General features: G+C 49.6%; 1 protein-coding gene and 1 long non-coding RNA gene across 7 annotated transcripts; one reads left to right on the top strand and one right to left on the bottom strand.

Moving 5' to 3' along the window:
• Positions 1–1252: 1252 nt before the first annotated feature.
• On the bottom strand, positions 1253–25913 carry PLA2G5 (phospholipase A2 group V). Of its 6 annotated transcripts, XM_084785136.1 has the most exons (7): positions 25649–25913; positions 19628–19684; positions 10609–10671; positions 10439–10488; positions 8422–8566; positions 3278–3384; positions 1253–2612 (listed from the first exon to the last, which is right to left on the bottom strand). In XM_084785136.1, exons 4-7 carry the CDS (start codon positions 10476–10478, stop codon positions 2491–2493), a joined length of 414 nt encoding a protein of 137 aa, XP_084641262.1. In that variant the 5' UTR covers positions 10479–10488; positions 10609–10671; positions 19628–19684; positions 25649–25913; the 3' UTR covers positions 1253–2490. The 6 variants fall into 6 exon arrangements, with proteins under 6 accessions (XP_084641262.1, XP_084641259.1, XP_084641263.1 ...); XM_084785133.1 differs by lacking the exon at positions 19628–19684; XM_084785137.1 differs by lacking the exon at positions 10609–10671.
• LOC311599318 lies at positions 10679–16463 on the top strand. The gene is made up of 4 exons (XR_014779864.1): positions 10679–10932; positions 12685–12814; positions 13175–13254; positions 15120–16463. It is a non-coding gene; the product is annotated as an uncharacterized lncRNA (long non-coding RNA).
• Positions 25914–26576: the final 663 nt, after the last annotated feature.

The following is a 26576-nucleotide window of genomic DNA, read 5'->3' on the forward strand; positions in this document are numbered from 1 at the left end:
TTTTTTCAAGATGGTGTCTCTCTATGTGGCCTTGGCTGTCCTGGATTCACGTTATAGACCAGGCTGGTCTCGAACTCACATCAATCTGCCTGCCTCTGCCTCCCGAGTGGTGGGATTAAAGATGTGCACCACCATGCCCGGCTTGTGGCTGGCTCTTGGTTTAAGTCCAGGGGTGTCTCCTGGAGCGGGGGTAGTCACTGAACGTGCTTCATCCTGCTCTCTCCCTCACGTGCATGGGGGCAGCGTGCAATGGTGGGCATAGTGAAGGCTTAGCGTCAGATCTTCAGGTCTGGATCTGTGCTGGTGTTGATGCACTGTGTGCTCTGACGTCAGTCTCGCAGCCTCTCCTGGCCTTAGCGGATACATAGAGGTTCTGCACGGTCCCTGCCAGCTCAAAGCCTCCATGTTGCTTTGCTGTTTTCCAAACCTCACAGCATCCCTGGCCTGGCTGAGCTTCTTTAGATACAGGAGGTGCAGAGCCAAGAGGCTCAGAGAGAGAGAGAGATAGAGAGAGAGAGAGAGAGAGAGAGAGAGAGAGAGAGAGAGAGAGAGAGAGGCCTGACCACCTGCCTTTCTGTAGAATTTACCAACAACGCTGAGCCTAGCCTTCCCCCTGCCCCTGACAGGACAGGAGAAGCAGGATCCAGGGTCTCTTCATGCGTCGCAACAGAAGACACCAGGCATAAGAGGGACATGTCTGGGTCCCGCACAAACCCACTCAAGGCTGAACCTGGCATACAGTTCTGATTTTCGAAAACACAATTTTTTCAGTGTGTGTGGATATATGTGTTTATGTTCGCATGAATGTGTGCGTGTGTGCACGTGTGTGTGCCTGTGTGTGCACATCTGTGCACGTGTGTGTGTGTAACATCTTCAGATGTCATTCCTCAGATGCGGCCTTCCTTCTTGCTTGGTATTGCCACTGTAGTTTGTTTTGTTTGGCCTGGATCTAACTAGATAAGCCTGGGGTAAGGCTGGCTGGCTACTGACCTAGGAATCTGCCTGTCTCATGTCCCAACCACTAAGATTACAAGCGCATGCCGCCACGCCACCCGTTTTTTGACATGCGTTCTGGAGAGCCAGCCCAGGTTTTCATGCTTGCTCAAAGCAGGCTGTTTACCAACCAACCGACCATCTCCCCAGGCCCCCCTCCCCCACCCCGATTTTGTAATTTTCATGTGTGAAACCCACATGTGAAGCCCACTCTGGCATTGTTTAAATATAGGTGCTAAGGTACGACAACACGTGTGAATTGGGAGTGATCTCATATCATTAACTTTATTTAGAAAATGATCAAACACTAAAGGTCTCTAAATATGGGCGTCATGCATCCTGCGCATATTTTGGAGATGTGTGTGGAGAAGCCTAGACCCTTGCTTTATGGCTGGACACATCTCTTCTTCTGGTCATATGAAAAAGCTCTCTCTTTTATAAAGTGAGAGATGAGTTGGGAATTTTCAATGCACTTAACTCGGTGAAAAATAAATCGGCAGTCATTCTGCCACTAGTCTGTACTTCCGGCCCCCTTGAATCTTATTTAAACCATTTTTCCCCACTCAGTAACATTCCAGAACCCCAGCATCTCTGTATCTGCAGTATATGAGCATTAGGAGCCCCACTTTAATCAGTTCATTGGTCCTTTTGGAGACACAGTCTCATGTAGTCTAGGCTACCCTCCTTTCTAGGGAGCAGAGGCTGGACTTGAACTCCTGATTCTCCTGCCTCTACCTCCCAGGTGCTGGGACTAGGGGTGTGCACCAATATGCTCCTGGAAGGAGGCCAGAGAGATTCAGACTATGCAGAGGTTGGAGAGTGCACAGCTGCAGAAACCAGGGCTAGGAGTTGAACGTTGTCCTCTCCAGCCAAGAGTGCATGGTGGCGCAGGGCCATATCTTGTCTTCCTCTAGAGGAAGCAGGAGCCCCAGGTCTGCCTTGACGGACCCTAAGGCTTGAGCAAATGAACTCAAGACAAAGCTTGAAAGGCAACAAAGAAGACTTTCAGGCCTGAAGGCATGTAGATGCCTCAGGGGTTAGGAAGGCATAGGCAATCCTAGCCCAGCCTTGTCAGAGGAAATGCTAGGGTGGTGTTTCACTAGCCTCGAGAACAGGTTTTATTTAATATCTACATTGCAGATTTATGGAGTTAATTTGGCTTCTTCTCCAATAAAAAGTCTCTGGAGGGGTGGTAGCGACAGTTCGGTTCCAGAAATTGAAAGAAAAGTCAACACGGCGTGGGCCTGGAGCTGGGGGAACTCGGTGGCCCAGAGGCAGCTTCACAAGTGCAGGCTCAGCCATGCTGGGGGTTTGCCAAGCCAAGGTCGGAGTCCCTTTCTAGGACTCTGGAGGGAAAGGTGTAGCCCTAGGGCTCTGTCCAGCCCAGTGGAGGACAGAGGAAGACGGATCCGAGGCCTTGGGGGATATGCCAGGAATGCAGCTGAGGGGGGACCTCCACTGCGGGAGGCTCTCCCAGGGCACAGCCTTCAGACGGCATTAGCAGAGGAAGTTGGGGTAATACTGGTAATCAGGGTTGTAGCTCCCGAGGTTCCTCCGCAGGCAGTAGACCAGCTTCCGGTCACAGGCACAAAGCCTCGATGGACAGAAGGACCCCTGTTCTGCAAAAAGGATACCAAGTGCCTAATGAGCATAGAAAAATTGTGCCTCTCCAATGTTGACTTGTTCAAAGTCGTATCAGAGGATGGCTTTTAGTCTGCATAGATGCCCCATCTGTGCCCTGCTCTGAGGGATCTCATCGTGTGTGTGGAGGAGGAATCTGAACAGAATGATCCATAATCTGATGGAAGAAGAGCTTTGGTTCCTGAACTAAGGAGTCATATGTATAATCTGATGGAGGAGGCTTGGTTGCTGAACTAGATGCCCTGTACTTGATTACAGTGAGGTTTCTGTTCAGGGAGTCCCCAATCTGGTGGAGTAGACACACCCCTTTTGGGCAGAGCACCTAGTTTGAAGGTGGAGCCAGTTTCTGTGGAGGCATTAAATAAAGAGGCACCTGGAGCCTGGCATTGAACTCAGGGGCCTGGCTGTGAATCCTGCTACACAGTGGCAGACCTCTCAGGAGAGGAAGTCTGTAAACCCACAGTACCTGGTGAATGCTGCCTCTAAACTACGCCCTCCCTTGCCTGGAAGTCTAAAAAAAAAAAAAAAGGCTGCAAAAGTCTCTCACACGCCCCTCCTCGACCTCACTTTGCCTCACAAGATACCGGCTGGCCCACATCTTGGGTAGCAGCACCTCCCAGCTTGAATGGCAAGCCGCTCTTACCGCAGATGACTAGGCCGCGCGTGAATCTGAAGTGATAGGGCTGGGTCCTGATGTTACAGTTTTTCTTTTCCAATTCCCCATAACAGTTGTCATGCATAAAACAGCACCTGTCAACAAGATGGAGATGCTGACTAGAGAGGCGCCATCCCCTCCGACCCCCTCCCTACCTGTGGGGGACTCCGAGGGGGACGTCCAATTGAAACAGAATTAGAGCCAAGGATAACTGGGGGACACTGTGCTTGGACATTCAGGCTAAGTTCTCTCCGAAAGACTTTCTAACCCCGCGCCCCAACAAGAGTTTTCCTCCTTGTCCTGCTTGCATGCCAAGCTTTATGCAGCTTGTCTGTGAGCACAGATGCCTGGAACAAAGTTTGGCTTTCTCTAAGACTGCAGCAGTTCAGGCAAGATGTTCTACACAGAAGGCCTGCCTAGCAACAGCACCTCCACCAATGAACCAACGGCCACTGTTGTCTCTGGACTCCATAACCAATGAGCTTGGTATCTAAGGAGCTTACGTCAAAGTGTTGGCTCTCTTGCTTATTAAAACTTCCCCTTAGTTCACCCTCCTTGAATAGGCCCATGGTTTCTATGGCATTTATATTTTCATCACAGCGCACCGCTCTTCCCAAATCAGTAGCCACTCTCTGGAGAGTCTCTCTGAACGTGAAACTACAGCCACACCCCTCTGAGGCAGAAGCTGTGGCAGGTCGGTGTGAGCTGGCAGGGATGGTGTCTGGTAAGTTAGCTGCTCCCACCCACTAGAACCTGCCACTGGTCAGAAGTTTATTGACCTGTTTTTTGCCTCCTAATGGCTAGATGGAGCCCAGGTATGGTGGTTTGAGTGAAAATGGCTCCCATAGGCTCATATGGACTGGCACGATTAGGAAGCAGGTTCTTGTTGGAGTAAGCGTGGTCTTGGAGGAAGTGTGTCACTGAGGGTGGGCTTTGAGCTTTCAGATGCTCAAGCCATGCCCGGTGTGGTATTCTCTTCCTGCTGACCCAGATGTAGAAGTCTCAGCTACCTCTCCAGCACCATGTCTGCCTGCATAGCACCATGCTTCCTGCCGTTACAAGAATGGCCTAAACCTCTGAACTGTAAGCCAGCCTTAATTAGCTGTTTCTCTTTATAAGAGTTGCCAAGGTCCATGGTGTCTCTTCACAGCAATAGAATACTTACTAAGTCAGAAGTTGGTACCAGGGACTGGGGTATTGTTGTGATGGGCTGGACCATGGTTTTTTTTTTTTTTTTGAAAGATGTGGAATATTTTGGGACTTTGGACTAGAAAGGCAACTGGACACTTTAAATGGGGCTTAATGGGCCACACTAGCATAGGATCATGGAAGACAGTGGTGCTGAAAGTAATTTGAACTGTGGGGGCCTGGCCCAAGAGGTTTCAGAGGAGAAGAATTTTAGTCTGTGGCCTAGAGACAATTCATGTGATTTTTTTGGGGGGGGGGGGTGAAAACGTGGCTACTTTAGCCCTTGTCCAAAAAAAAAAAATCTGCCTAAAGCTCAATTGAAGAGCTTCAGGAATAACAGTTTTGGCCAAGGACCTTTCAAAACAGCCTAGTATTGACTGTGTTGCTTGGTTATTAGTGGCCAGTCTTCTGCAGATCTACAATGAAAAGGAACAAATGGAACAAGGAAAAAGACAAAATGTAGAGTTTGAGGAGAAAAGAGGCACCAGGATGTTTAACGGAGCCACGTTTTGTGTTTAAGGAGATAAAAAGATTAGTGGAATACAGGGAATGACGGCCTCAGGGCGATAGCCCACCCACCTGAGCCTCCAATTTGTGAAAAGGAATTAAAGAAAAACTTAGGGCCAGATGTGGTAGAGCATAGTTTTAATCCCAGCACTGGGGAAGCAGAGGCAGGTGGATTTCACAGTTCAAGGCAAGCCTGGCCTAAAGAACAAGTTACAGGACATCCAAGCTTAGGCAGTGAAGAAAACAATCAGAAACAGGAAACTGATGAAAATGTATCTGAACGAGGGGCCGCGGGGGGACGGGGGGGGGGGGGTGGCGCCACAGCCAGCAGCAGGACTTAACAGCTTCGGCCACATGGTTCTGGCTTTAGAGTTAAGGAGACAAGAAAGGGGTTACAGAATCTCCATCCATGGCCAAAGAAGGTATGTACCAGAGGTGTCCCTGCAAGGAGGCCTGCAGAGGCCATTGCCTGAAGCTGTGAGAAGGTGAAGCCTAGATTGCCTTGGAGACCCCAAGGTGTTGGAGTTGCCAGGGCCAAGGGATGCGCGTCACGGAGAGCTGCTAACAGGGAGTGAAAACAGCCCAAGGGAAAGGAGTGTGTTGCGGTCAGCATAGCTGAGAGGACTTGGAGGTTTGAAGAGCGCTTTAGCATCAGACATGGAGACGCAGAGTTTGCAGTTTGCCCATCCAGCTTTTCATCTTGCTTTGGTCCAGCATCTCCTCACTATGCTCCCTTTGCTCCCCTTCAGAATGGTAATGTCTATCCTGTGCCACTACTATGTGTTGGAGGGATATGATCTGCTTTTTTATTTTGATTTTTTTTTTTTTACAAGAGGTTACAGCTAAGAGATTGCCTTGAGTCTCAGAAGAGACTTTCAACTTGGATGTTTAAATAGTGTTGAGAGTGTGGCAGACTATGGGGTCTTTCAAAGTTGGACTGAATGCAGTTTTGCGTTGTGACATAGCTACAAGCCTATGAGGGTCAGGAAATGGAATGTGGTGGTTTGAATTAAAATGGCTCACACACACACACACACACACACACACACACACACACACACACACACGAAGGCTGTAGGTCAATGTCCTGCATCTCCACCAACCAATCTCCACCTTGGTTTTTGAGATATGGTCCCTGGAAACTGAGGCTCACAGATCCTGCTAGATTGGTTGACCATCAAGGCCCAGGGATCTGCCTGTCTCCACCTTTTCCACCTTCCAGAAGCATCTAGATTTTTCATGGGGATTCTGGAGACTCGAAAGCAGGTCCTCATGCTTATACAGCAAGAACTTTACTGACCAAGTCATCGCTCCAGCATTTATAAATTTCTGTAAACTATTACAGATTAAGCTAAACAGTTTCTAATGGTGTTGCTCAACTACAATCCATTACTGCACAGGTCATTCTAGCCTTCTCTTCCCTTTCCATAGAGTCCCACTTCAGTTTTGCCCCAGCTCCTTGATGTTCATTTAACGTCATCCGTCATGGCACCCACTGGCATCACAGCTGTTACTTCTGTACACTAAGTTTTCCAAAGGACAACATCCCCTTGTGCCACACAGTCTTCTAGAATGGTGACCCCCCCCCCATCTAGCAAAAGGAAGAATCCAGATCTTCTCTTTCTCTCTGGAAGCTGACACACAGTAACTAGACAAATTGATGGGCACAGTGTGGTGCTATACGGCATACCACTGAAATCGTTAGTCCTGACTGTCAGGCTGACTGGATTAATCGTTGCCTAGGAGATTATAGAATCCCACCCTTGGGTGCGTCTGTGAGGGCTTCTCCAGAGATTAGATCATGAGTGCTGATGAGGTGGCTTCCCCATTTGGTGGATTCGTAATATGACGGCATTACTAGCAAGTGGTAAAAGGTGGGAGTAGGACCTATTTGGAGGAAGTGGGCTACTAGAAGTGCATCCCTCCTGGTGACAACCTTGCCCTGTCATCTTTCTGAATCCCCCTCTCTTTTTGCTTCTTGCTCACCATGAAGGAGCTCCCCGTGCTACACACTCCCACCATCATGATATCCCACCTCAAAAACAGGCCCAGAAACATGGACTGAAGTGACCATGAACTGAGCCCTTTGCAACTGTGAGCCAAAATAACTGATTACTCCCCTAAGTTGTTCTGACAGCTATTTCATCACAGTGGGAAAGAAAAGTAACTAAGGCAACCATGATAATGGTACAACCATTGTAGGGATGCCAACCACTTATCCATCGCTTCAAACACACATTTTGTTGTAGTGAGACCATTAGAAATCCCTCCTGAGATGCTCATCACACCATTGACTGCAGTCGTAGAAGAACATCAGAGCTCATTCCTTCTCTGACTGTAGCTGTGCACTCATCGACCAACTTAGGTCTTCTCCCTTAAGATTTTGTGGCTGGACCAACTAAGAGGGTCACATACGCAACACTGTGGAGGTTCTGAGGTCTGTGATAAAAATACCATCTTTTCTTGTTGTTAAGACAGGGTCTTGCCATGCAGCCGAGGCTGACCTAGAACTTGCTATGCAGCCCATACCAATCTCAAACTCTTGATCCTCCTGTCTCTACCTCCCTACTCTTGGTAATGCAGACTCACACTCCTACATCCAACTGGCCACCCTCGTCATAACTCCCAAGTGTCACCACGCTGTGAGAAAATCTACATGGCCCTGGAAAGGACCAATAGAAAGGGCCCAAGGTTCTACCCACAACAGTGACAATCTGAGCCACAGCCATGAGCCCATTTCAGCCAGGGAAACTGAAGAAGGAGGTAAGAGTCACTCTGCCATGCTACCCCAAGCCCCCACCCCAGACAGCAGGTTTGTGAGCAAAGTCAACAAACATGGCTGCATCAAGTCAACACGTAAGACTCACTTGTTATATTTCAATAAACCAAGTGACACATTATCCCACCGAGATCTTGGGACTCTTGGGAGTTAAGTGGTACAGCTTTAAAAGCTGTCCGCTTCCTCCGAGCCCTGGTTTTACTTACTTTTAAGATTTATTTTAGGAGCTGGGTGTAGTGGTGCATACCTTTGATCCCAGCACTTGGAGGAAGAGGCAAAGTGGACCTCTGAGTTTAAGACCAGTTTGGTCTACACAGTGAGTTCCAGGACAGCCAGTGCTACATAGTGAGACCCTGCCTCAAAAAAAAAAAAGTTAAATAAAAATTTATTTTAGTTTTAATTGTGTGCGTGCATGCACATGCATGCCCGTGTAAACACTAGTACCCAAAGAGGCCCGAGGCACCGGGTACCCTGGATCTAGAGCAACAGGTGATTGTGATTGTGAGCTGACCAATATGGATGCCGGGAACCAAACTTAGGTCCCCTGCAAGAGGAGAGAGCTCACTCTAACCACTGACCCGTCTCTCCAGTCCTGAGCCTCGGTTGCAATAATTCTCTTTTAGAACAGACATGAAATCAGATGATGATGTCATCTCACCAATCAGTGGCATCCTTGGGGGTCCCTCTGCCGCCCAAGCCACAGTAGCAGCCATAGAAGCCATAGCTCTTTAGGGCATTCTTCCCAGTCACTTTCTCAATCATGGACTTCAGTTCTAGCAAGCCCCCTCGCACTGCAGGCACACCTGGAAAACATTCCAAGCCCGGAGCTGCAACTCTGCAGACCCACTGGCCCCCTCCCACCCTTTCTTATTCTCCCGGTTCGTGGGAGGAGGGCCAGACAGTCGACCGACCGGGCAAGTCAACCCAGAAGAGAAGTGAAGAGTTTGTACTTGGGAGTGGGGGGGGGCAGGGGGGGGCGGTGTGGCTCAGCTGACAGAGGGCTCCCCTAACATGCGTGAAGCCCTGGCCTTGATTCCTCAGTGCTATGCAAACCGGATGTGTGGCATGCCTGTAATCCTAGCACTCAGAAGGTGGAAGCAGGAGGTTAAGTTCATGGGTCATCCTTGGCTATACAAGCTCAAGGCCAGCCTGGGCTACATGAGATGCGATCGAAAAGCAACCCAATTCCTTAAAAATTGAATTTAAACACAGAGTGGGCCATAGCTTGGAGCCAGCTCTCTTGTATCCACAAATTGGGAAACTGAGGCTCCTGTAAGTCTAGTGGTGTCTTGACTAAGACTTTCTTTTTTGTTTGTTTGTTTGCTTGCTTGCTTGCTTATTTTTTTCGAGTCAGGGTTTCTCTGTGTAGCCTTGGCTGTCCTGGACTCACTTTGTAGACCAGGCTGGCCTCGAACTCACATCAATCCACCTGCCTCTGTTTCCCAAGTGCTAGGATTACAGGAGTGAGCCACCACGCCTGGCTTGACTAAGACTTTCAATGCAAGGAGTTAGGGGTTCTTTCCCTGTGTCGGGTCTCAAGTTCCTCCTAGGATCTCCAGAGAGTTGGGAAGATGTTAAAGAACAGAGTAGCCCACGAGGGGCTTGTATGAGGGGTTAGGGGGCTGGAGTGAAGTCTACAACCAGATGTGTTGTAACAGGCCCCCAGACCTTAGTAGGCCCTCAGATTTTTAGCACAACTGACTCCGTGATGGAAGCACCATTCAGGCCATGAAACTCAGCATGTAGAAAGTTCCATGAGCTAAAATGAAGACAAAGACCTAATCCACCAAAGTGTATAATTATGGAAAAGTCTCTAAATGTACTAACCTTGCTTTTTGGCTGTGATAGTTCCGTTTCTAGCTAACTGTTCTTGTTAACTGAAGCATGTCAGCCCAGAATATGGCTTTTGTGTTTAAAAACTCCACCCTGCAAAAAGCTCAAGGCTATGCTGCGATCACCCAGCCAGCTAATAAAGACTTTCTATTGGCTTAACCCCATGTCCACAGCCTTCTCTGGTGGCTGCCTCACACCATTTCAGACACCTTCCGGATGGGGTGGTATGCAGTGCTGAGCAGAGAATGGCTTCAGAATCACCAACTAAGGTCTGTCTACCTACCTACCCATCCATCCATCCATCCATCCATCCATCCATCCATCCATCCATCCATCTATCCATCTATCTATCCATCTATCTATCTATCTATCTATCTATCTATCTATCTATCTATCTATCTATTTATCTATCTCCCCACTTCCTTGCTTCCTTGAACTATGCTGTCAGTGGCCTTGTACTGAGATGTACCCCCCCCCAACTCTGAGCTGGAATATTTCCCAAGAGTTTCATGTTCCACTTCGTTCTCACTGTTTGTCTTCACTCTATTTTTACATGTCAGGAAAATACCTGCCTCTCACATTCACAAACTACACATCTTCATGTTCACAGCTTTCCTCCTCTGACCTCCAGTATTCAATTCCTGCTATGGCACCATGTCCCCCAGCACAAAAGCGGGAGCCCAAGGAGGGAGTCCAAGGCCTTTGCTGATATCTCCAGAGCTGAGACTCAGACGCAGGTCTCCACACCTCAAAGGCTAATAACTGCCTTCCTTTCCACTACCCAGGCACTCCCGAGGTTGGAGGGGGGGGCAGCATTCAGAGGTCAAGAACCCAGGACTTACTGCAAGCCAGGAACCAAGTTATCGTGAGGAGGCCCTTCATCTCTTGGGTTCTGGAAAACAAAACACATCCCATGGCGTCTTTTAAGTCGTCACTGCCAAGGCCTGTTCAGACCCCACCCGGCTCCAAACTAGGTCTGCCTGTTCCCTCCCTTGTTGGGTAATCCACCAACCTGCTCCAGCCGGAAAAGACGAGACAAGAAGCAAAGCCTCCAGGGCTTGATCCATGGAATTCCCTGGAGACAGACAGTCCTTACTCTCACCACCAGAACTGGCAGTGACAGGTGCCCCCTACATTTGTCCCCTCGGCAGATGGGTAAACGGATATTGCTGGTGCAAGGTCAACGACAGGAATCGACAGGCCCTGGGCACAGCTAAGCATCAGCGTGAAGGGCGGCTGGTGAGATGGCTTAGTGTGTAGGGGTGACTGTCACTGAGACCGATGGCCTGAGTTTGATCCCTGGGACCCACGTGGTAGAAGGAGAGAACCAATTTCCGTAAGTCGCCCTCTGATCTCCAGGTGCACGCCCATACACGTACATACCGCACCACTAAGTAAATTGTAAAAGGTGGAGGGGAGGGGGGGGCGAAAGCACAGCAGGGAGAATCCATATCAGAGTGCTGGGCATGGAGGGTGAGCTAGCTGGAGCTTGGATCTTGTTTCTGTAGCTCATGGGGCTGGCAGCTCTGGGGTCTCTGATGGCTATTTAAGGGTGATAGCTGTTGGTCTCCCTGACTATTCCTGCGCTGAGAATGGTGGCTGACCAGAATGAGTGCCCCTTAATGGGACTTAGCACCTGTATTGTATTCTGGCCATTGGGGGGGGGCTTCTCTATGGCTTTGCAGCCCCCAGGCATACTTGCAGGCCTTTTGACAGTCCTACAAGTGTCACTGTCCCCATTTACCAACGGGAAAGATGAGGCTCAGCAATTGCCCAGAATATGCCAGAGGTCACTCAGTCAACAGTGACGACTCAGAGGTCACTCAGGATGTGACCCCCCCCCCTCACTGCACCATGCCGCCCCTCCCAGAAGGAAAGAGTCTCTCAACCCTGGGGTTCTGTCTTCCATAAAGTTCATCTTCTAGAACTCCAACCTTAGTCTCTGTCTTTAGCAAAAAACACGACTCCTGGAAGCTTGGAAGAAGCTGTGGTGGCCACAGGCAGAAGGAATGCAGGGTTTCCAATGCGGCCTCTAGGAGGTTCCTCCGCTGGCAGCTGCCTCTTCTTCTCCCCTCCTGGGATCCCCAAGCCCCTGTGCATCCACAGCCCTTTAGCTGCCCTGTGGTCAGCTAGGACTTCCTCTCTGATGCGGCACAGTCTCCAAGCCCCCTAGTGGATGGGCCTTTGTGCCCGCGCGCTCTGCCAGGTCCCTGGCAGAAGCCTGGCCTCCAAACATAGCATTTCAGACTCCTGGCTCCGCCTGGGGCTGGCCTTTATCCAGGAGCACCTCTGAGTTCCAAGAACATTCCTAAGATTCCTGTCCCCACACAGTCTCTGCTCTGATGGCTCTAAGCACTCAGGTTGATTGGCTGTAGAATCTACTTTCCACAGCAGGCTCTCTCTCTCTCCGCTGCTGCTGCTGCTGCTGCTGCTGCTGTAGCTTTTTAGAGGCTGTTCTGAAGCAGACACCAGCGACTACACACTGGACATCTTCACTGTGCCAGACTCCATCCACGTCACTCCCAAACCACCCATGGCCTTGACAGGTACACACCGGCAAGCCAAGCCACTGTATGTCCCCTTCGATGGGCATTTGGCCAATGAAGGGATAATAGTTGCTGGTCTTACAGACTGAGCAACGGTAAGGCTCAGGCGAGGGGCTGGGGAGGTGGCTCAGTGAGTTAAGGTCGTCACTCGTGCAAGCGTGAGAATCTGAGTTCGGGTTTTAGTGTCCACATAAAGCGAGCTGAGTGTGTGTTCGCATTTGCCTCTAACCCCAGTGCTGTGGGGCACAGACTCCAGATTCTTCAGACTCAGTGATAGAGCAGGTCGTCTGATGCTCTTCTCGGGCTTCTATGTGCACATATTGGACATATATATATATATGTGTGTGTGTGTGTGTGTGTGTGTGTGTGTGTGTGTGTGTGTCTGTGTCTCTCCTCCACTTCTCTGAGCTACCTCTGTGATTATCTCCACTTCTCTTTTTCTGTTTCCTTTTCATTTTTCTCTTCCTTTTTCTTGTCTTTTCCTTCTTCTCTCCCTCCCCCCCCTCTCTCTCCCTCCCTCCCTCTCTCTTTCTTTTAGACAGGCCATGAAGTCCAGACTGACCTTGAAGGATGACTTTGAATTCCTCCCCTCGAGGGCCCGGATTACAGACATATACCACCATGCCCAGTTTATACGGTGCTGGGTAGAACCCAGGGTCTCATGCCTGCTAGGTAAGTGCTCTGCCAACTGCCCCCCCCCCCATAGGCTTGCCAGTTCCTACAGCTAGGACCTGGCTTTCCTGTGGGCATACTTTTCACAGTCAAGCAAGTGAAAACCTTTGACCCCAGCACCCACATGCTTAACCCTTTCAGGCCAGGCCAGTCAATGTTAGCCCAATTGCCCCTTGAGGGAAGCCTAGAGCTACTGAGACAAATCTCACTAGCCATTCCATTCTGCTCCCTTTCTCTCCCTGCACACTCACTCACTCAGGTGACAACCTCACCCAGCTTGACTCAGTTTGGCACTGTCAACCCTCTAGGGCACTCTTAAATCTTTTTTTTTTCCCATGGGGGTCTGCTGTCTTCACACAGGACTCTACAGAGCTCCCTGGGCTGTGCTGTTGCTGTGTGGGTAGGGCACGAGTCCCTACAAAAAGAGTTGCAAAGATTAGGTAAGTTTTGGGGGAGGAATTGCCAGCGGCCGGGCCTGGAAACAGTCGTCCAGGAGTCCAGACCATAGCTGGAGCCCAAGGCAACCCTGAGACAAAGATGTGGCTTGTCTGCTTTTATCAGATGAGCACAAGGACACGGTGAGATAATTTGAGGGTGGAGCAGCCCTGCAATAATGAAAGGTGGAGAAGGGCAAGGCGGACTGGACAGAAGCTTAGAGGAGGACGCGGAAGCCAGGGAGCTGCCGAAGTCATATGAGGAACCCGGCCGGCCCACCAAGGCTACATGAGGGAGCCCCGAATGCCCAGGACCCCCATTCCCATCTCTTCCTGCCTAGAAAAGAACCCAATGGTCCAGTAAGCTTTGAGATATATGCACCAAGTACTACTGCCTTTGCTCCCGGACAGAGGGGCAGACGCCCCCCCCCACTCCCCCCCATAGGGCAGCCCCAAGAATGAGAGTCTCACCCGAGTTGCTTCCCTCTGTCCTCAGTCCTGGAGAAGAGGCAGCAGCAGGGCCTGCTTGGTTTTAAACCCGTCCTGTCGCCTGCCTCCCACACCACTGGCTGGGCCGCCTCCAAGATTCCTGGGAAGTCAGGAGCCTCACTGGGAGACCCCCTGTTGTTTTTCCCTCTCTAAGACTCTTGATACAGGCCTCAGGGCTGGGGAGCTCTCAGGAGAGATGTCCAGAAGGGGCCGGCTTGAGATGCTGACCTGGGTTGGGTGCCCCGAGACTATTCCCTCACCAGAGACAGAGCCCAATCTTCTCCGAGGCACAGCCTCACTTCCTGTGCTATAGTGGGCCTTTGTGGAATGGTCCAGTCTTTGGTTGCTTGTGGTTTCCCAGCCCACAGCAACTGCTTCTGTCTTGTTCTGTCTTCTTCGGCCTCAGCTCAAGGAGCAACCACTGGAAGACAGCAGGGTGGTTCTCACAACCCTACTTTCTTCCTCTCCTTTCTTACTTGCCAGCCCCCAAATTTCTCAGGGAGCCTGGAAAGCCCCCTCTGGGGACATTGCAAGATGCCACCTCCCTAGTCCAGCTGTTGACATCTGACTCACTCACAGCTGAATCCTTACACCCCAGCTTGTTTCCAGGAGCTATCTAGTAGCAATGTGACCCCGGATGAATAACTATGCCTCTGTTTTTTCATGTGAAACATGAACACAATGACCCCGCCCCACCCCCACCCCCACCCCCACCCCTGTAAACCCAGTAAAGAGAGTAACAGACAAACTATAAAATGAAGCCCCACAGAATAGCATGTGGCTCAGTGGGGGAACGTCACAGATTCCACATCCTGAGTTCAAATCTAGCCGTCCTCCTAACTGAAAAAACATCATCACAGGGCTTTGAGCCTTAATGAATCAGTGCATGTATCAACACTTCTACCTGTGATAGCAAACAAATGATGGAATGTTCTAGAAATTGGACGTTGTGCACGTTTGTGAATCCTCATCCTCAGGCTTCATAAAGAAGTCTTGGAATGAGTGACTGCCCCTCTTCACCTCTCTTTCTCTCTCCCTCCCCCTCCTCCCCCTCCATCCTCCCTCCCCCTTCTCTTCCCCACCCCCTCCCCATGCACTACTCTCTTTGGGTTTTGGAGTGGTTGTCTGACTTGGTCTGGGCCTGACAGTGCAGCTAAACTGGCTGTCAAGCCCACAGATACCTGGGGCTATCAATGCATGCCTCTGTGCCTGGCTTCATTTTAATCCTATGGATCAAAGCCAGAGCCTCATATTTGTATCTCTACTTTGCTGCCTGAGGCCTCTCCCAGCTCCTGCCTTTCCATCCCTTCTCCCTCCTATCTCTCCCAGCAGCAACAGCAGCAGGAAAAAAAAAAAGCCCTTATGACTATTTCTCTCCCTAGGACCTCACCATAGACTCTTCCACATAGCCCTGGGAGCTCAACTCAATACAAAAAATACTTGTCTGCTGTGTGCCAGACCCTGAAGGGGATCCATCAGTGAATGAGGCAGAGCCCCTGCCTTGTGATGAGGAGAAACAGCTAGGAAAGGCACATCTTCTACGATCTGCAGCGACAGGTGCTGCAGCCAGAACCATCTGTTCAGCATATTCTCATTTCTCCTTCTTGACCAACCTTCCTCTCCTTGGGGAAGAAGGGGTGGGTGTAGTGGATATAAACATGTTTTTGTTTTGATCACCAAGTGTGGGATATGTAATGGATGTAAACATGTTTTTGATTTGATCCCCAAGTATGGGATGAGGAACAGACTTGTGAGAGAACAGGTGATGTTTATCCACTTAGAAGTCAAACCACTTCATTGGGGGCTTGGTTTTTGACAGATGAAACACATCCTAGTACAGACTCTGAGAGGGGATACACACACACACATACACACACACACACACACACACACACACACACACACACACACACACACATACATATCCACAATAGGCGGCTGGGACTTTTTGAGTCTTGGGTTCGGCTGTTCATTGTTCCACTTTGAGATGCTCCTAGAGGGAACTGCTCCAGCGAAGGCTCCAGGCTCTGGTTGCTGTTCTAGGTTCCAGCAGCAACTTTGGTGGAATTGCTGGTCTGCTGAAATCCTGCCAACTAAGCCAGGGGAATCACTCCCAGGAGCTGAATTCAACAAGGTCTACTTCTCTTGTTCCCAATAACCTCTTTTCTCTCCCATCTAGGGTAGGTAGGTTGGAAGGGAGGTATATGCATTAACGAACCCCAAATAAATCAGGCTTGGAAAAGGTGTACAGCTGGGGGTGGGGGGGTTGTGATGTGTGGAGCCAGTGAGCAGACAACTCCCCGGAGTTGGTTCTCTCCTTCTCCCAGGTGGTCTCGGAGATAGAACTCACGGGATCAGATGCAACGGTCGGTGTCTTTCCCTGCTAAGGCAACTTGCCAGCCCCTCAAATTAATTCCTCTATCACAAACACCTGTTGGGCTCGCCATCATCTCCTGGCCCAAAACTGACTAAATAATGGGTAACAAAGAGCTATCGATACGGGTTCAGTTAGTAGAGTGCTTGCCTGACCTGCAGGAAATTCTTGGTTCGATCCTCCGCACTAGCATAAAGTGGGTGTGGTGGTACACACCTGCGAGGCCAGCATCCAGGAGGTGGAGGCAAGGAGGGTCGTCCTCAGCTATGTAGCATGTTCAAGGCCAGCCTAGGCTACATGAAACTCTGTCTAAAAACAAACAAACAAACAAACAAAAACAAAAAAACAAAAACCAAAAGAGTGCCACCTTCCCTTTTGCCTCTGATGGTCTTCTCTGGTCTTTCATTTTTTTCCTGTAAAAGTCACATTTCTGTGTAGAGATCTCTGTGTCACCTAACCTTCACCCGTCCTGGCCTGAATTCTGCAGTGCCACAAGCCTGTGCTTGAGGTTTACCCGAGTCTCTCATGGTATTCCGTTCCTTCTTCAGGCTCTCGCTTTGCTGGCACAAGCCCCATGGGGTCAGCCGCCTTCACGGCCCCTCCCCTGACCCTACTGCCCACCCCTAAACCCACCAGACACAGGTAGATTTCCAACACAATCACACACACACACACACACACACACACACACACACACACAAACACACACACACGCTAACTTGCCCTCAGGAATGTTTCTCTCCACCTTTAGTTCTGAACAGGTGTCTAGGCGGGGATTGGGGCTGGGCAGAGTTTGGTAGGAGTTTTGACTGGGCAAGACAAACAGGCTTAATGGGAAAAAAAAAAAAGAAAAAAAAAAAAAGAAAGACAGAATGTAAGCATGAGGAGGCACAGTGCCAGGCCTGGGAACACAAGCTTCCAGTCACACACCCCAATTCAAACCAGCAAGTCCTCACCTTCGGAGTGTGTGTGTGTGTGTGTGTGTGTGTGTGTGTGTGTGTGTGTGTGTCCAGGGGAAGGACTTCTTGGGTGCATAGTTTTCTTACATCCACTACAGTGAAGCCATAGCTGTCTCCAGCAGTGGCAAAGAAAGCCTGGTGAGATTGGATGGACTCTTGAGATGGACTCTTGAGGGCAGAATTTTGGTGTGTTCCAAAAACAGCTTCTCATAGAAAAAGGGCCTCAGAAAGTCCCCATGGGATGACTTAAGCATATAGTAAAATATTTGCTCTCTCTAGGTTGTGGTGGCGACAGCGGCAGCCCAAGCCTTCAATCCCAGCTCTCAGGAGGCAGAGGCAGGTGGATCTCTATGAGTTTGAAGCCAGCCTGGTCTACAGAGCAAGTTCTAGGACAGCCAGGGCTACACAGAGAAACCGTGTCTCAGAAAACCAAAGGAAAAAAAATTTTTTTTCTTTTTCTCTCTGGAGTTTTCTGGGTGTAAGAGGAGCAGGCTTGTGCCTAGGCCAAGGCAAGGATGCCTAGCCACTCCTGTTCCGAAAACCTGAGCTTTGACAATAACTGTGGCCTTGGAATATGGATTTGTGACCCCTGGGAGGCTGGTGTGTAGAATAGTTCATCCAGGAATCCCAGGTAGAAAAATCTGCTTGGAGCTCTCCTCCTGTAGGACGTCTTCTGGGATTCCTCTTTCTGCGGGGTGCCAGTTGGTCTTGGGAACATGTTGGCTGCCCCCAGATACAACTGTCTCCTTGTGTGTTTCCTGTCAGAGAGGTTCCTGCAGAGGTGGTTCAGGAAGGAAGGGAAGAATTCAGGCTTCACTGAGCACCCACTAGGTCCACGCCATTTCAGCCTCTGCAGTCTTCTTAAACCCCTTTAATTCTGGCATGCATAGTGAGTCCACAAGTACGGATATGAAAAACTGAGGAAAACTGAGGAAAAGCTGTGTTAGAGAGCTCCTGGAGGTCACATGGCTCCTGAAAGGCCTCAGAGCCATCAGTCTGCCCTGCTTCCCTAACACCCAGTGCTTTCCTCACAGGCCAGTGGACATTGCAGAGCTGAGCCCCACTTGGAGCAGGAGTAGGCCAGGCATCCTTGCTCTGGCCTAGGCACCAGCCTGCTCCTTTTAGACCCAGCAAGTTCCAGAGAGCAAACACTTTGTATGTTCTCTCCTACATGAGGCCTGGCTTAGCCTGTGTGGTGCTTTTTCAAACATGTAACCAGGACTGGGAAATAGCTCACAATGCTGGCAATGCAGTCACAAGAAAATGAGTTCGAGCCCCAGAACCCATATTAAAAAAAAAAAAAAAAATGGACATGGAAGCAAGGTGTGGTGGTACACGCCTGTAACCCCAGTATTCAGAGAGGCAGAGACAGGTGGATCTCTGTGAGTTCAAGGCCAGCCTGGTCTACAAAATGAATCTCGGACAGCCAAGGCTACACAGAGAAACTGTCTCATAAAAACGCAAACCAAAAAAAACCAAGCAAACAAACAAACAAAAACCACCAAAAATAAAAATAAAAAATTGACATGGTGGTATGTCCTTGCCATCCAAACTCTAGGGAGGCAGAGACAAGAGGTCCCTAGGGCTTGCTGGTCAGCCAGCCTAACCTACTTGGCAGTTCCAGACCAGTGGGACAGACTGTCTCAAAAGAGAGAGGATAAATGGAGCCTTAGGGCCAACAGCCAAGGTTGTCCTGTGTTTTATACATACACAAGCCCTCACATACCCATCCATGTAGTCAGCTTCCAATATACCAGTGACAAAATCTTAAACAAAGCTTTGCCTTTCCAACCTCCCTGAAGACAGCTGGCATTCTATGCTGGCCTCAGTTTCCTCTATGGCAGTCCTCACCAGTCCTTACAGTCTTTAGCCCAGCCTGATTCATAGTGCCTCTTTGCTAGAAGAGAGAGCAATCAGTGGCCTATCTCAGAATTCAAAGAGCAAAAATTATCTCCTAGGCCATCTTACAGCTCAAGCGCTGAGCTCTGAGGCCTGTATACAGTAGTTGCTCAATCAGTACTGTGTAGGCATAGCCAGGAATGCCCACCCCAGGAAGAAGAGACATCTGTATTGAAACTTACAGGGTGGGTTGGTCAGTTGACAGAGCTTGCCTAGCATGCTGGAAGCCCCGAGTTCAATCCCCAGCACTGCATAAACGAGGCACGGTGGCACATGCTTGTATTCCCAGCACCTGAGATGGAACCAGGAAGATCCAAAGTTCAAGGTCACCCTCATCTTGGTATCAAGCACCAGGCTAGTCTCGAACACACGAACCCCTGTTTCTAAGGGCATGAACAGGGGTAAAGGGTAGTTAGATTGAAGGGTACTTGAGGTAGAATGAACAGCCTGTGCCAGACTCACAGGCACCTTCAGGGAACTGAAAATAGCTGTGGTGTGGTAGCCCTGATGTGTAATAACTAACTGCAAGGGAAGAAATGCTCTGTCAACACCTTCTATCTTCTGCAGCCAACCATCCCTACAGAGGACCATCCTCTGCTACCAGCCCAAGGTTCCCTGAACATAAATCTGAGTAGACACGTAACCTCGGAGGACTTACTCAGACTGCTCCACGTCTCAGTTTACCATCAGGACTAATAGGGCTGGTGATTTCTCCCTGTTAATACAAACCAGGCATTTAGGCATATGGGAACGTATCCATAAATGTTGACTTTTTTTTTTTTAACTTATTACAGAGAGGAATGTCTTTAAATGGTGAATAGGGATTCTGGAAGAGATTTGGGAAGGGCAGGCCTAGCATGCAGCTGGGTGTCAGACAGAACCTAGGAGACCAAGCATAAGAGTTCAATCTGACGTCTTTCATTGTGGAAGACCTGGATCAATGCTGGGGAAGTCAGTACGAAGAGACCCTGATTGTTCTGCAGTTGAAATGCACAAGGGGAGGGGGGGTGGTGGTGACACAGCTCAGCCATCACAAGTGTGACGCCACCTCCAATCCGATTTCCATGACATAACCAGCAGGAGGCGCCTTGAACCTGTGGCAGGAGAACATATCCGCAGGAACTCCAAGAGACCACAGACCGTTCCTGGAGGGTAGGAGGGAACCCAAGGCCCCAGCCTTGTGCTGAAACAGGCTTCTGGAGGAACAGGGGACTTGTAGGTCGCAGGACACGGGTTAGAGGTGGCTGACTGGCTTTGTGAAGGTGGCTAGAGAAGCCCTGTCTCTAGCTCTGAAAGGCTGAGGGAGTCAAGGAGATCACAGATACACTGTGGGGCTCAGACGGACAGACCATCTAAGGAGTTGGATGGCGTTTGACTTAGGCCAAGATATCTCATGTATCCTGTGAAAAGAATGAGCTATCCCAGGAGACTTTCTTGTCCCTACATGGCATTTTCTATCGACATTTTGTCAGGAAAAGCAATACCATGAGGAATGTGGGGATAGAGCCCGATAGAGCCAGTGGGACACTTTACAGCCCCCCCCCCTTCACCTTTCAAGCAAAGGAAGTTTTAACTATTGCAATTCCTCTATTCTGGTAAAACAAAGACCCAGGGGCGTGGCTCAGCTGCCAGAGCACTCGAAGGCTCATCCCCGGCACCGCATTAGTGAGATGTGGTGGTGCACACCTCAGATCCCAGCACTTCGGAGGTGGAGGCAGGGGGATCTGGAGTTCAAGTTGATTGGGATAGACTTCAAGTTGAATCCCAGCCTGGGCTATAGAAGACAATTTTTCAAACAAACAAACAAACAAACAAACACCAAACAAATGGAGTGGTGAGTGATAAAACAAAAAAACATTTTAGTATTTTTGGCTTTTTTGTTTTGCTTTGGGTGTGTTGTTGTTATTGGTTTGGGTTTGGGGTTTTTGCTTTTGTGGCCCAGGCTGGCCTACTCACTGTGTAGCTCAGGCTAGCACTGAACTTGTTGCAGTCCACCTGTTTGAGGCTCCTGAGTGTTGGGATCACTAGCTTGTGCGACCACACCTGGCACCAGTATATTATTATTGTATTTTAAACGTATGGGTGTTTTCCTGCATCTATAGCGTGTATAGTGCCCACCAAGAGCATTAAGAAATTGGTCCCTGGAACTGGAGTAACAGTCAGTTGTGAGCCACCATGTGGGTGCTGGGAATCAAAGCCAGGTCCTATAGAGGAGCAGCCAGTGCTCTTAACCACTGAGCCATCTCTCCAGGCTCAAGATTTCTTTTTTTTTTTTTTAAGAAGAAAAGTCATGCAGCAGTCAGTCGCCATATGCTTCATTCCCTCTGTACCTGGGAATCCCTTCCCTACTTTTTCTCCAGGCCAGAGTCTTGTTTGGTGACATGGCAAAGAGTGACAAAGCAACATCCACGAAGTAGGAGCTAGACTGGGCAGCAGGTCCCTCCCCCCCCCCCCCCCCCCCCCCGTCAGGTCTGCTGCTCCACCAGCAGGGCATCTGGTTTGCTGTAGAACCTCCAAGGACTTTCTACTCAGATTTCTTCACTGACTGCCCTCTAGAACACTTAGCAATTATGGTAATCTCGACTCATTAGCCACTAAGCCTCACCTTAAATGCCCCCTTCCAGCCTGCCTTCTCCAACTGCCTTCTCCAAGTCACCACATTTTTTTTCTTTCCTTCACAACACTATGTGCTTCCTTGGTTGAGACGCTGGCAGAGAACCCTCCAGAACATGAGTGTCCGAGGACAAAGGCACATCTGTCTTCTTTCCTGTACTGGATGAGGTCTTGGAGTCTGGAGGAAACAGCTGCTCCACCTGGTTGGAGTCCAGTGCGGGCCTGGCAGCTGGTCTTACGGAAACACACAGCTAGTCCTCCCTTCCTTGTGGTTTATGGCCTGTCAAGGCCACACTCAATCATTGGCTCACATACACCTTTGTAACCATCCTGGAGAGAAATGTAGCTACTCATACCCTTCCTTTTGGCTATCAGACTACTAAAGCAATGGATCTCACAAAATTGAAATTTCCCCAGAAATCTTATGCTAGGAGAAAGAAAAGATTTGGGAAGTAGCGGTGTGTGTGTGTGTGTGTGTGTGTGTGTGTGTGTGTGTGGTTCGTATGCATGCATGCTTAGCTCTAGATAAGGAGAAAAGGTCTCACAGTTTTAATGGAAGCCTGGACAGCGGTGAGGGGTGGGCGGGGCCACAGCTTGGTCAGGACTGCTTACCTATGCATATGTGTGTCCTCCCCTTAAAGCTAAACATCATGTTAGGACCCTGAACATGAACCATGAACGTAGAGGGCGTTCACTGGACCTCTTTGCTCTTTTTTTTTTTTTTGATTTCCAGTATCAACATTATTGTCAGTAATTGGGCAGGTGAGGAGAGATGGCGAACCCAGCTTGTTGAAGGCGGAGGAGCTGTCAGGGTCTAGCTTCTGACCCTAAACACAGTAGCTTTCACTAACACCTTGGCCGGAGTGGCCAGCCTCAACATCAGCATCTGCTTTAACTCTCAGAAGCCTGTTAGTGGAAACATCTGCAAAGAAACGTACTGGCGATGAGCCCTACCTGCAGCCTTTGCTCTGGAGCTTCAGCTGCTCTGAACTCACTACACTGCCCAAGCTGGCCTCAAACTCACAGAGACCTGCCTGCCCCCACCTCCCAAATGCTGGGATTAAAGGAGTGCCCCACTTACTGCAGCTTATATTGCTGTTGTTTTCTACCAATATTTTTTAGCAAAGCCCTCTTGTTGTCCCTGTTCCGAGGCGGGAAAGCCTTTAGAGTGAGCTTCTGGGTCCTGAGCCTGAGTGGGAGGGACACACAGCTCCTGTCCATACCACTCAGCTCCATCCGGTCTGGCAAGCAAACTGTTCTTGATCGATTGCCACAGAGGCAGCTGCAGCCAAGGCCCACCCAGACCCAGCAGCCCAGTGTCACACTTATAAAGTGCTGTCTGTCCTCAGGAAGGGCCAGAGGGAAGAGCCCATCATTATGCCCACAGCACCTGGAATGACACTGACTCCCTTCCCAGGGCCTCTGTTTCTCTGATCGTCCCAGCTGATCGCCCAAGAGAACTGATCTTCCTTCAACCTCTCCCACTGCCAGGTCAGCACACAGCACGTCCTGCCTCTGTTTTGTTTTCTTTTTCCACTTCTCAGCCTTTCTTTTTGACTCTTCCTCCCCTCCACCCCTCTTTACCTGTTTGGTCATTGGCTGTCTTCTAGCCTCCTGCTTCTGCTCATCTTTCTAGACACAACATACTTGTCCTTCAATAACTACTTAGTGAGTGCTTAAGTATAGCTATAAGGATGCAGGGATGGGGCTATCTTAAGAATGCTCCAGGCAGGGAGAATAAGTACAAAGGCCCTGGGGTAGGAGCCTGCCTGTGAGCTGGAGAAACAAGCAAGCCAGTTCTCCCTTTGCCAAACGCCTTCCTGTGAATCTACCTTACCCTTAACTGCAAAGACTCTGACCCTGGAATCTCATTAGATTATGCTGTGATACGTCTTCCACCAGAAGTGTGTTGTTTGACATCTTTATGCCCACTGTGGGACATATCCTTTTATCTATAGGGTAGATCCTTGCATTGTTAAATCGAATGTTTCCTCCAACACCACCTCCATAAAGTTTGGTGCAAAGACTTCTCTGTAAATAGTAAGCCAAAGCTCAACTTGACACATAAATAAAACATATCTATGAGAATAGTAGCACACTCAACAAGTTAAGGAGCCCAGCTAGATGGCAGACATGCAAAATGCCATAAAGAAAGATGTTACATCATCTCCAGGAAAATTGGCATAACTGGAGATTATCATGTTAAGTGAAATGGCAGGGACACAAAGATTAATATCACATTTTCTCTTGTGTATAGAATCTATCTATCCACCTATCTATCAATCAGTATTTATCTATAATTATCTATATTTTACATGAAAGAAGATGGGATACCATTTGAGACAAGATAAAAGACCAGTAGAGGAGGGAAGAGAGACAAAAGCAGCTAGTGGGTCATGACTTTGTGCAGAGGATGTGATGCACATGTATAAAAATGTCATAGTGAGAGCCAAAGGGGTGGCTCAGTGGGTGAAGGTGCTTGCCACCAAACCTGATGACCTGAGTTTAATTCCCAGGACACAAGTGGTGGGAGGAGAGAATTGACTCCACAAGTTGTCCTCTGATCTACACACACACACACACACACACACACACACACACACACACACACTGTAGCTCATGCAAGTCTCCACATTCCCCCAAAGTAAATAAATAAGGAAATAAATAAATAAATGAATGTTTTATGAAATCTATCATTTTGTACAGTTAATGCATGATAGTGAAAAATTAAAAGATATTCTCAATGCAAGAAGCCAAAAGTCACTGCCTATGTGAATATTTGGGCTGAAGGTTTAGGGTTTTTGTTTGTTCCATTTTGTTTGTTTGTTTGTTTTGTTTTTGTTTTTAACATCCAGTACTTGGGCCATCACAAGCTCCCTACTGTTCAAAGCAGGTACTCACAGCATGGTTAGTCCTAGGCAGCCATGCTGTCTCTCCCTCACTTTCCCCACCACTTCCTTTCCTCAGGCTATAAATACAAGCTGCCCTTAAGCGGGTGGGGCATCCGGAGCCACTTCTGGTCTGCTGTGATGCCTGACTCAAATCACCACCACAATGAAGGCCTGTGGAAAGATGCTAAAGCCAGGCTTGTCATTTTCTCCCTTAGCAGTACACGCTGCTTGCAGACCAGAACTGGCTCCTCTGTGCCACACAGCACTTAGGCTCCGAGTTGAACCACAGTGACTTGAAGGCCAAGGTCAAGGTCAAGGCCTCCTAATACTTTCTAGAGAGGAGTGCTCAGGGAACAGAGAGAGGGGCCTGGAGGATGCTGGAGGGAGGAAAAAGAGCTCCTTGTCTGGGCCAGCAATGGCAGAGCACCCTTCTCTAGATTGCTCAGTCTGGGCCCTAGGTGACTGGACCATAAGAGTTAAGGGGGGCATGATCAGCTAGATGTGAGCGAACTCTTTCCTCAAAGAGGAGATGGCTTATCCATTCAAGTATGTAAGCTAGCTCCCCAGAATCCCTGTAAATAAAATGAAATGAACCCCAGGCACAGGGTGAGGTGCCTGCCATCCCAGCACAGGGAAGACAAGAAGCTTGCTAGATGGCCAATGTAGTCAATCATTAAGCTCCAGGGTCAATGAAAAGCCTCAGACAAAGAGTTGGAGAAGCCATGGAGTAAGGCATCCGAGGCAAAGACCTCTGTCTCCACATGCATGCACATACCTGTGCATGTATGCCTGTACAGATATGTATCATACACACACACACACACACACAAGCATGTACATAAACAAATACATATGAGAAAGTTGGACCAGCCTTCAGATGGCTGTAAGCACGAGCCACAGCTCACCTGTTCACAACTCTGCCCTGGCTTTATTCATTTTAGGAATGACCATGCGCAATCTTACTTTAGATGTGACCTGCCCTCAGGAACTGCCCCAGCCCTGATCTGACAAAAGGCTTGTAAGGGATCCTGAAGCCCTAAGAAAGTCCTCTGGCAGAAGCTGTGCCACTGCTCCCCAAGCCCCTCTTAGGTTCCGCGAACCCCACCTGCCCAGATTCTCTCCCTCCAGCCCACTGCCCCTCCCTGTTTTGAGTTCTTCTCTCCCCCGCAACTGACCTCTTTGATCCAGTCTCAGCTCCAGCTCCCAGGGCCTGTCCCATGAGCAGCTTCAGTAGACAGAGTCTGGATCCCCAAGTTTTCTGGCCCAGAGCCCAAGTATGAGGGATTAGAAGCTGCAGAAGAGGGGGGACAGACTCCGCTCGTGATGCAGGAGCGCACAAGGAGCGCTGGCCCGTGAGCACCCTGCTCAGCCCCCAGCAGCCTTCATGGTGGCAGAAAGTCCAGCAAAAGCAGAGACTGGCACAGCACTGGCCCTTCTGCCACAGAGCCCTGGGCAGTCACCCAGAGCATTCCAGTGGGGAGGGGAGGAGAAGGATGGCAAGCTATCCAGGTCACAGCCTTATCCACTTCACAAGCCTTCCCTAATCCCTACTATCACCAGCCCCCCCTGCCCCCCCCCCCCCCCCCCCCCGCCACCGCCCAGGCACTAACCCCCATGGGGCCTGCATTGGAACTTTCTTAATTGTCTGAGAGGCTGCTAAGTGTCTTGACTATCTGAGGACCCAGGTACCTCAGAATTGTCGGAGCCAGGAGATGAACATAGAGGCCATCGTTGGGATGGCCAGGATGGCGGAGGAGGAGAAGTGGGTGCTGCTGAAACCACTGGAAAGGCTAGAGTGTCTCCGGATGCTAGGTCTGAGGCTGAGAGAAGTGTCAGAGAAACACCAGTTCCCGTCATCCTGAAGTTCCTTTTCTGAATAACAAAGAAAAGCTTCTGTGTGAGTCTTTGCCTGGGGATCAGATTCATAAGGCAAAGCCATGGACCCTGGGGAACTCAGGATTCAATCCTGGACACTGCGCACAAGCAAGCATGTCACCAAAAGCATCCACTGCCCAAGAGAGTGACGGACAAGCTTGGAACAACAGAGGGAGCAGACAGGCATTCCTTGTCCAGAACAGCAACAAAGAAAGAAAGAAAGAAAGA

This window comes from Acomys minous (genome assembly GCF_964271855.1).
Source record: "Acomys minous genome assembly, chromosome: 6".
Taxonomy (NCBI): Eukaryota; Metazoa; Chordata; class Mammalia; order Rodentia; family Muridae; genus Acomys; species Acomys minous.

Excerpts from the sequence above, each read along its gene's own strand:
- PLA2G5 (XM_084785133.1), bottom strand. The coding sequence starts at position 25,692 with ATGGGACAGGCCCTGGGAGCTGGAGCTGAGACTGGATCAAAGAG. Across the intron at positions 10,489-10,608 it reads GTCTTTTCCGGCTGGAGCAG|AACCCAAGAGATGAAGGGCC; the intron begins GTTGGTGGATTA and ends TTTGTTTTCCAG. Across the intron at positions 3,385-8,421 it reads CCCAAGGATGCCACTGATTG|GTGCTGTTTTATGCATGACA; the intron begins GTGAGATGACAT and ends TCTTGTTGACAG.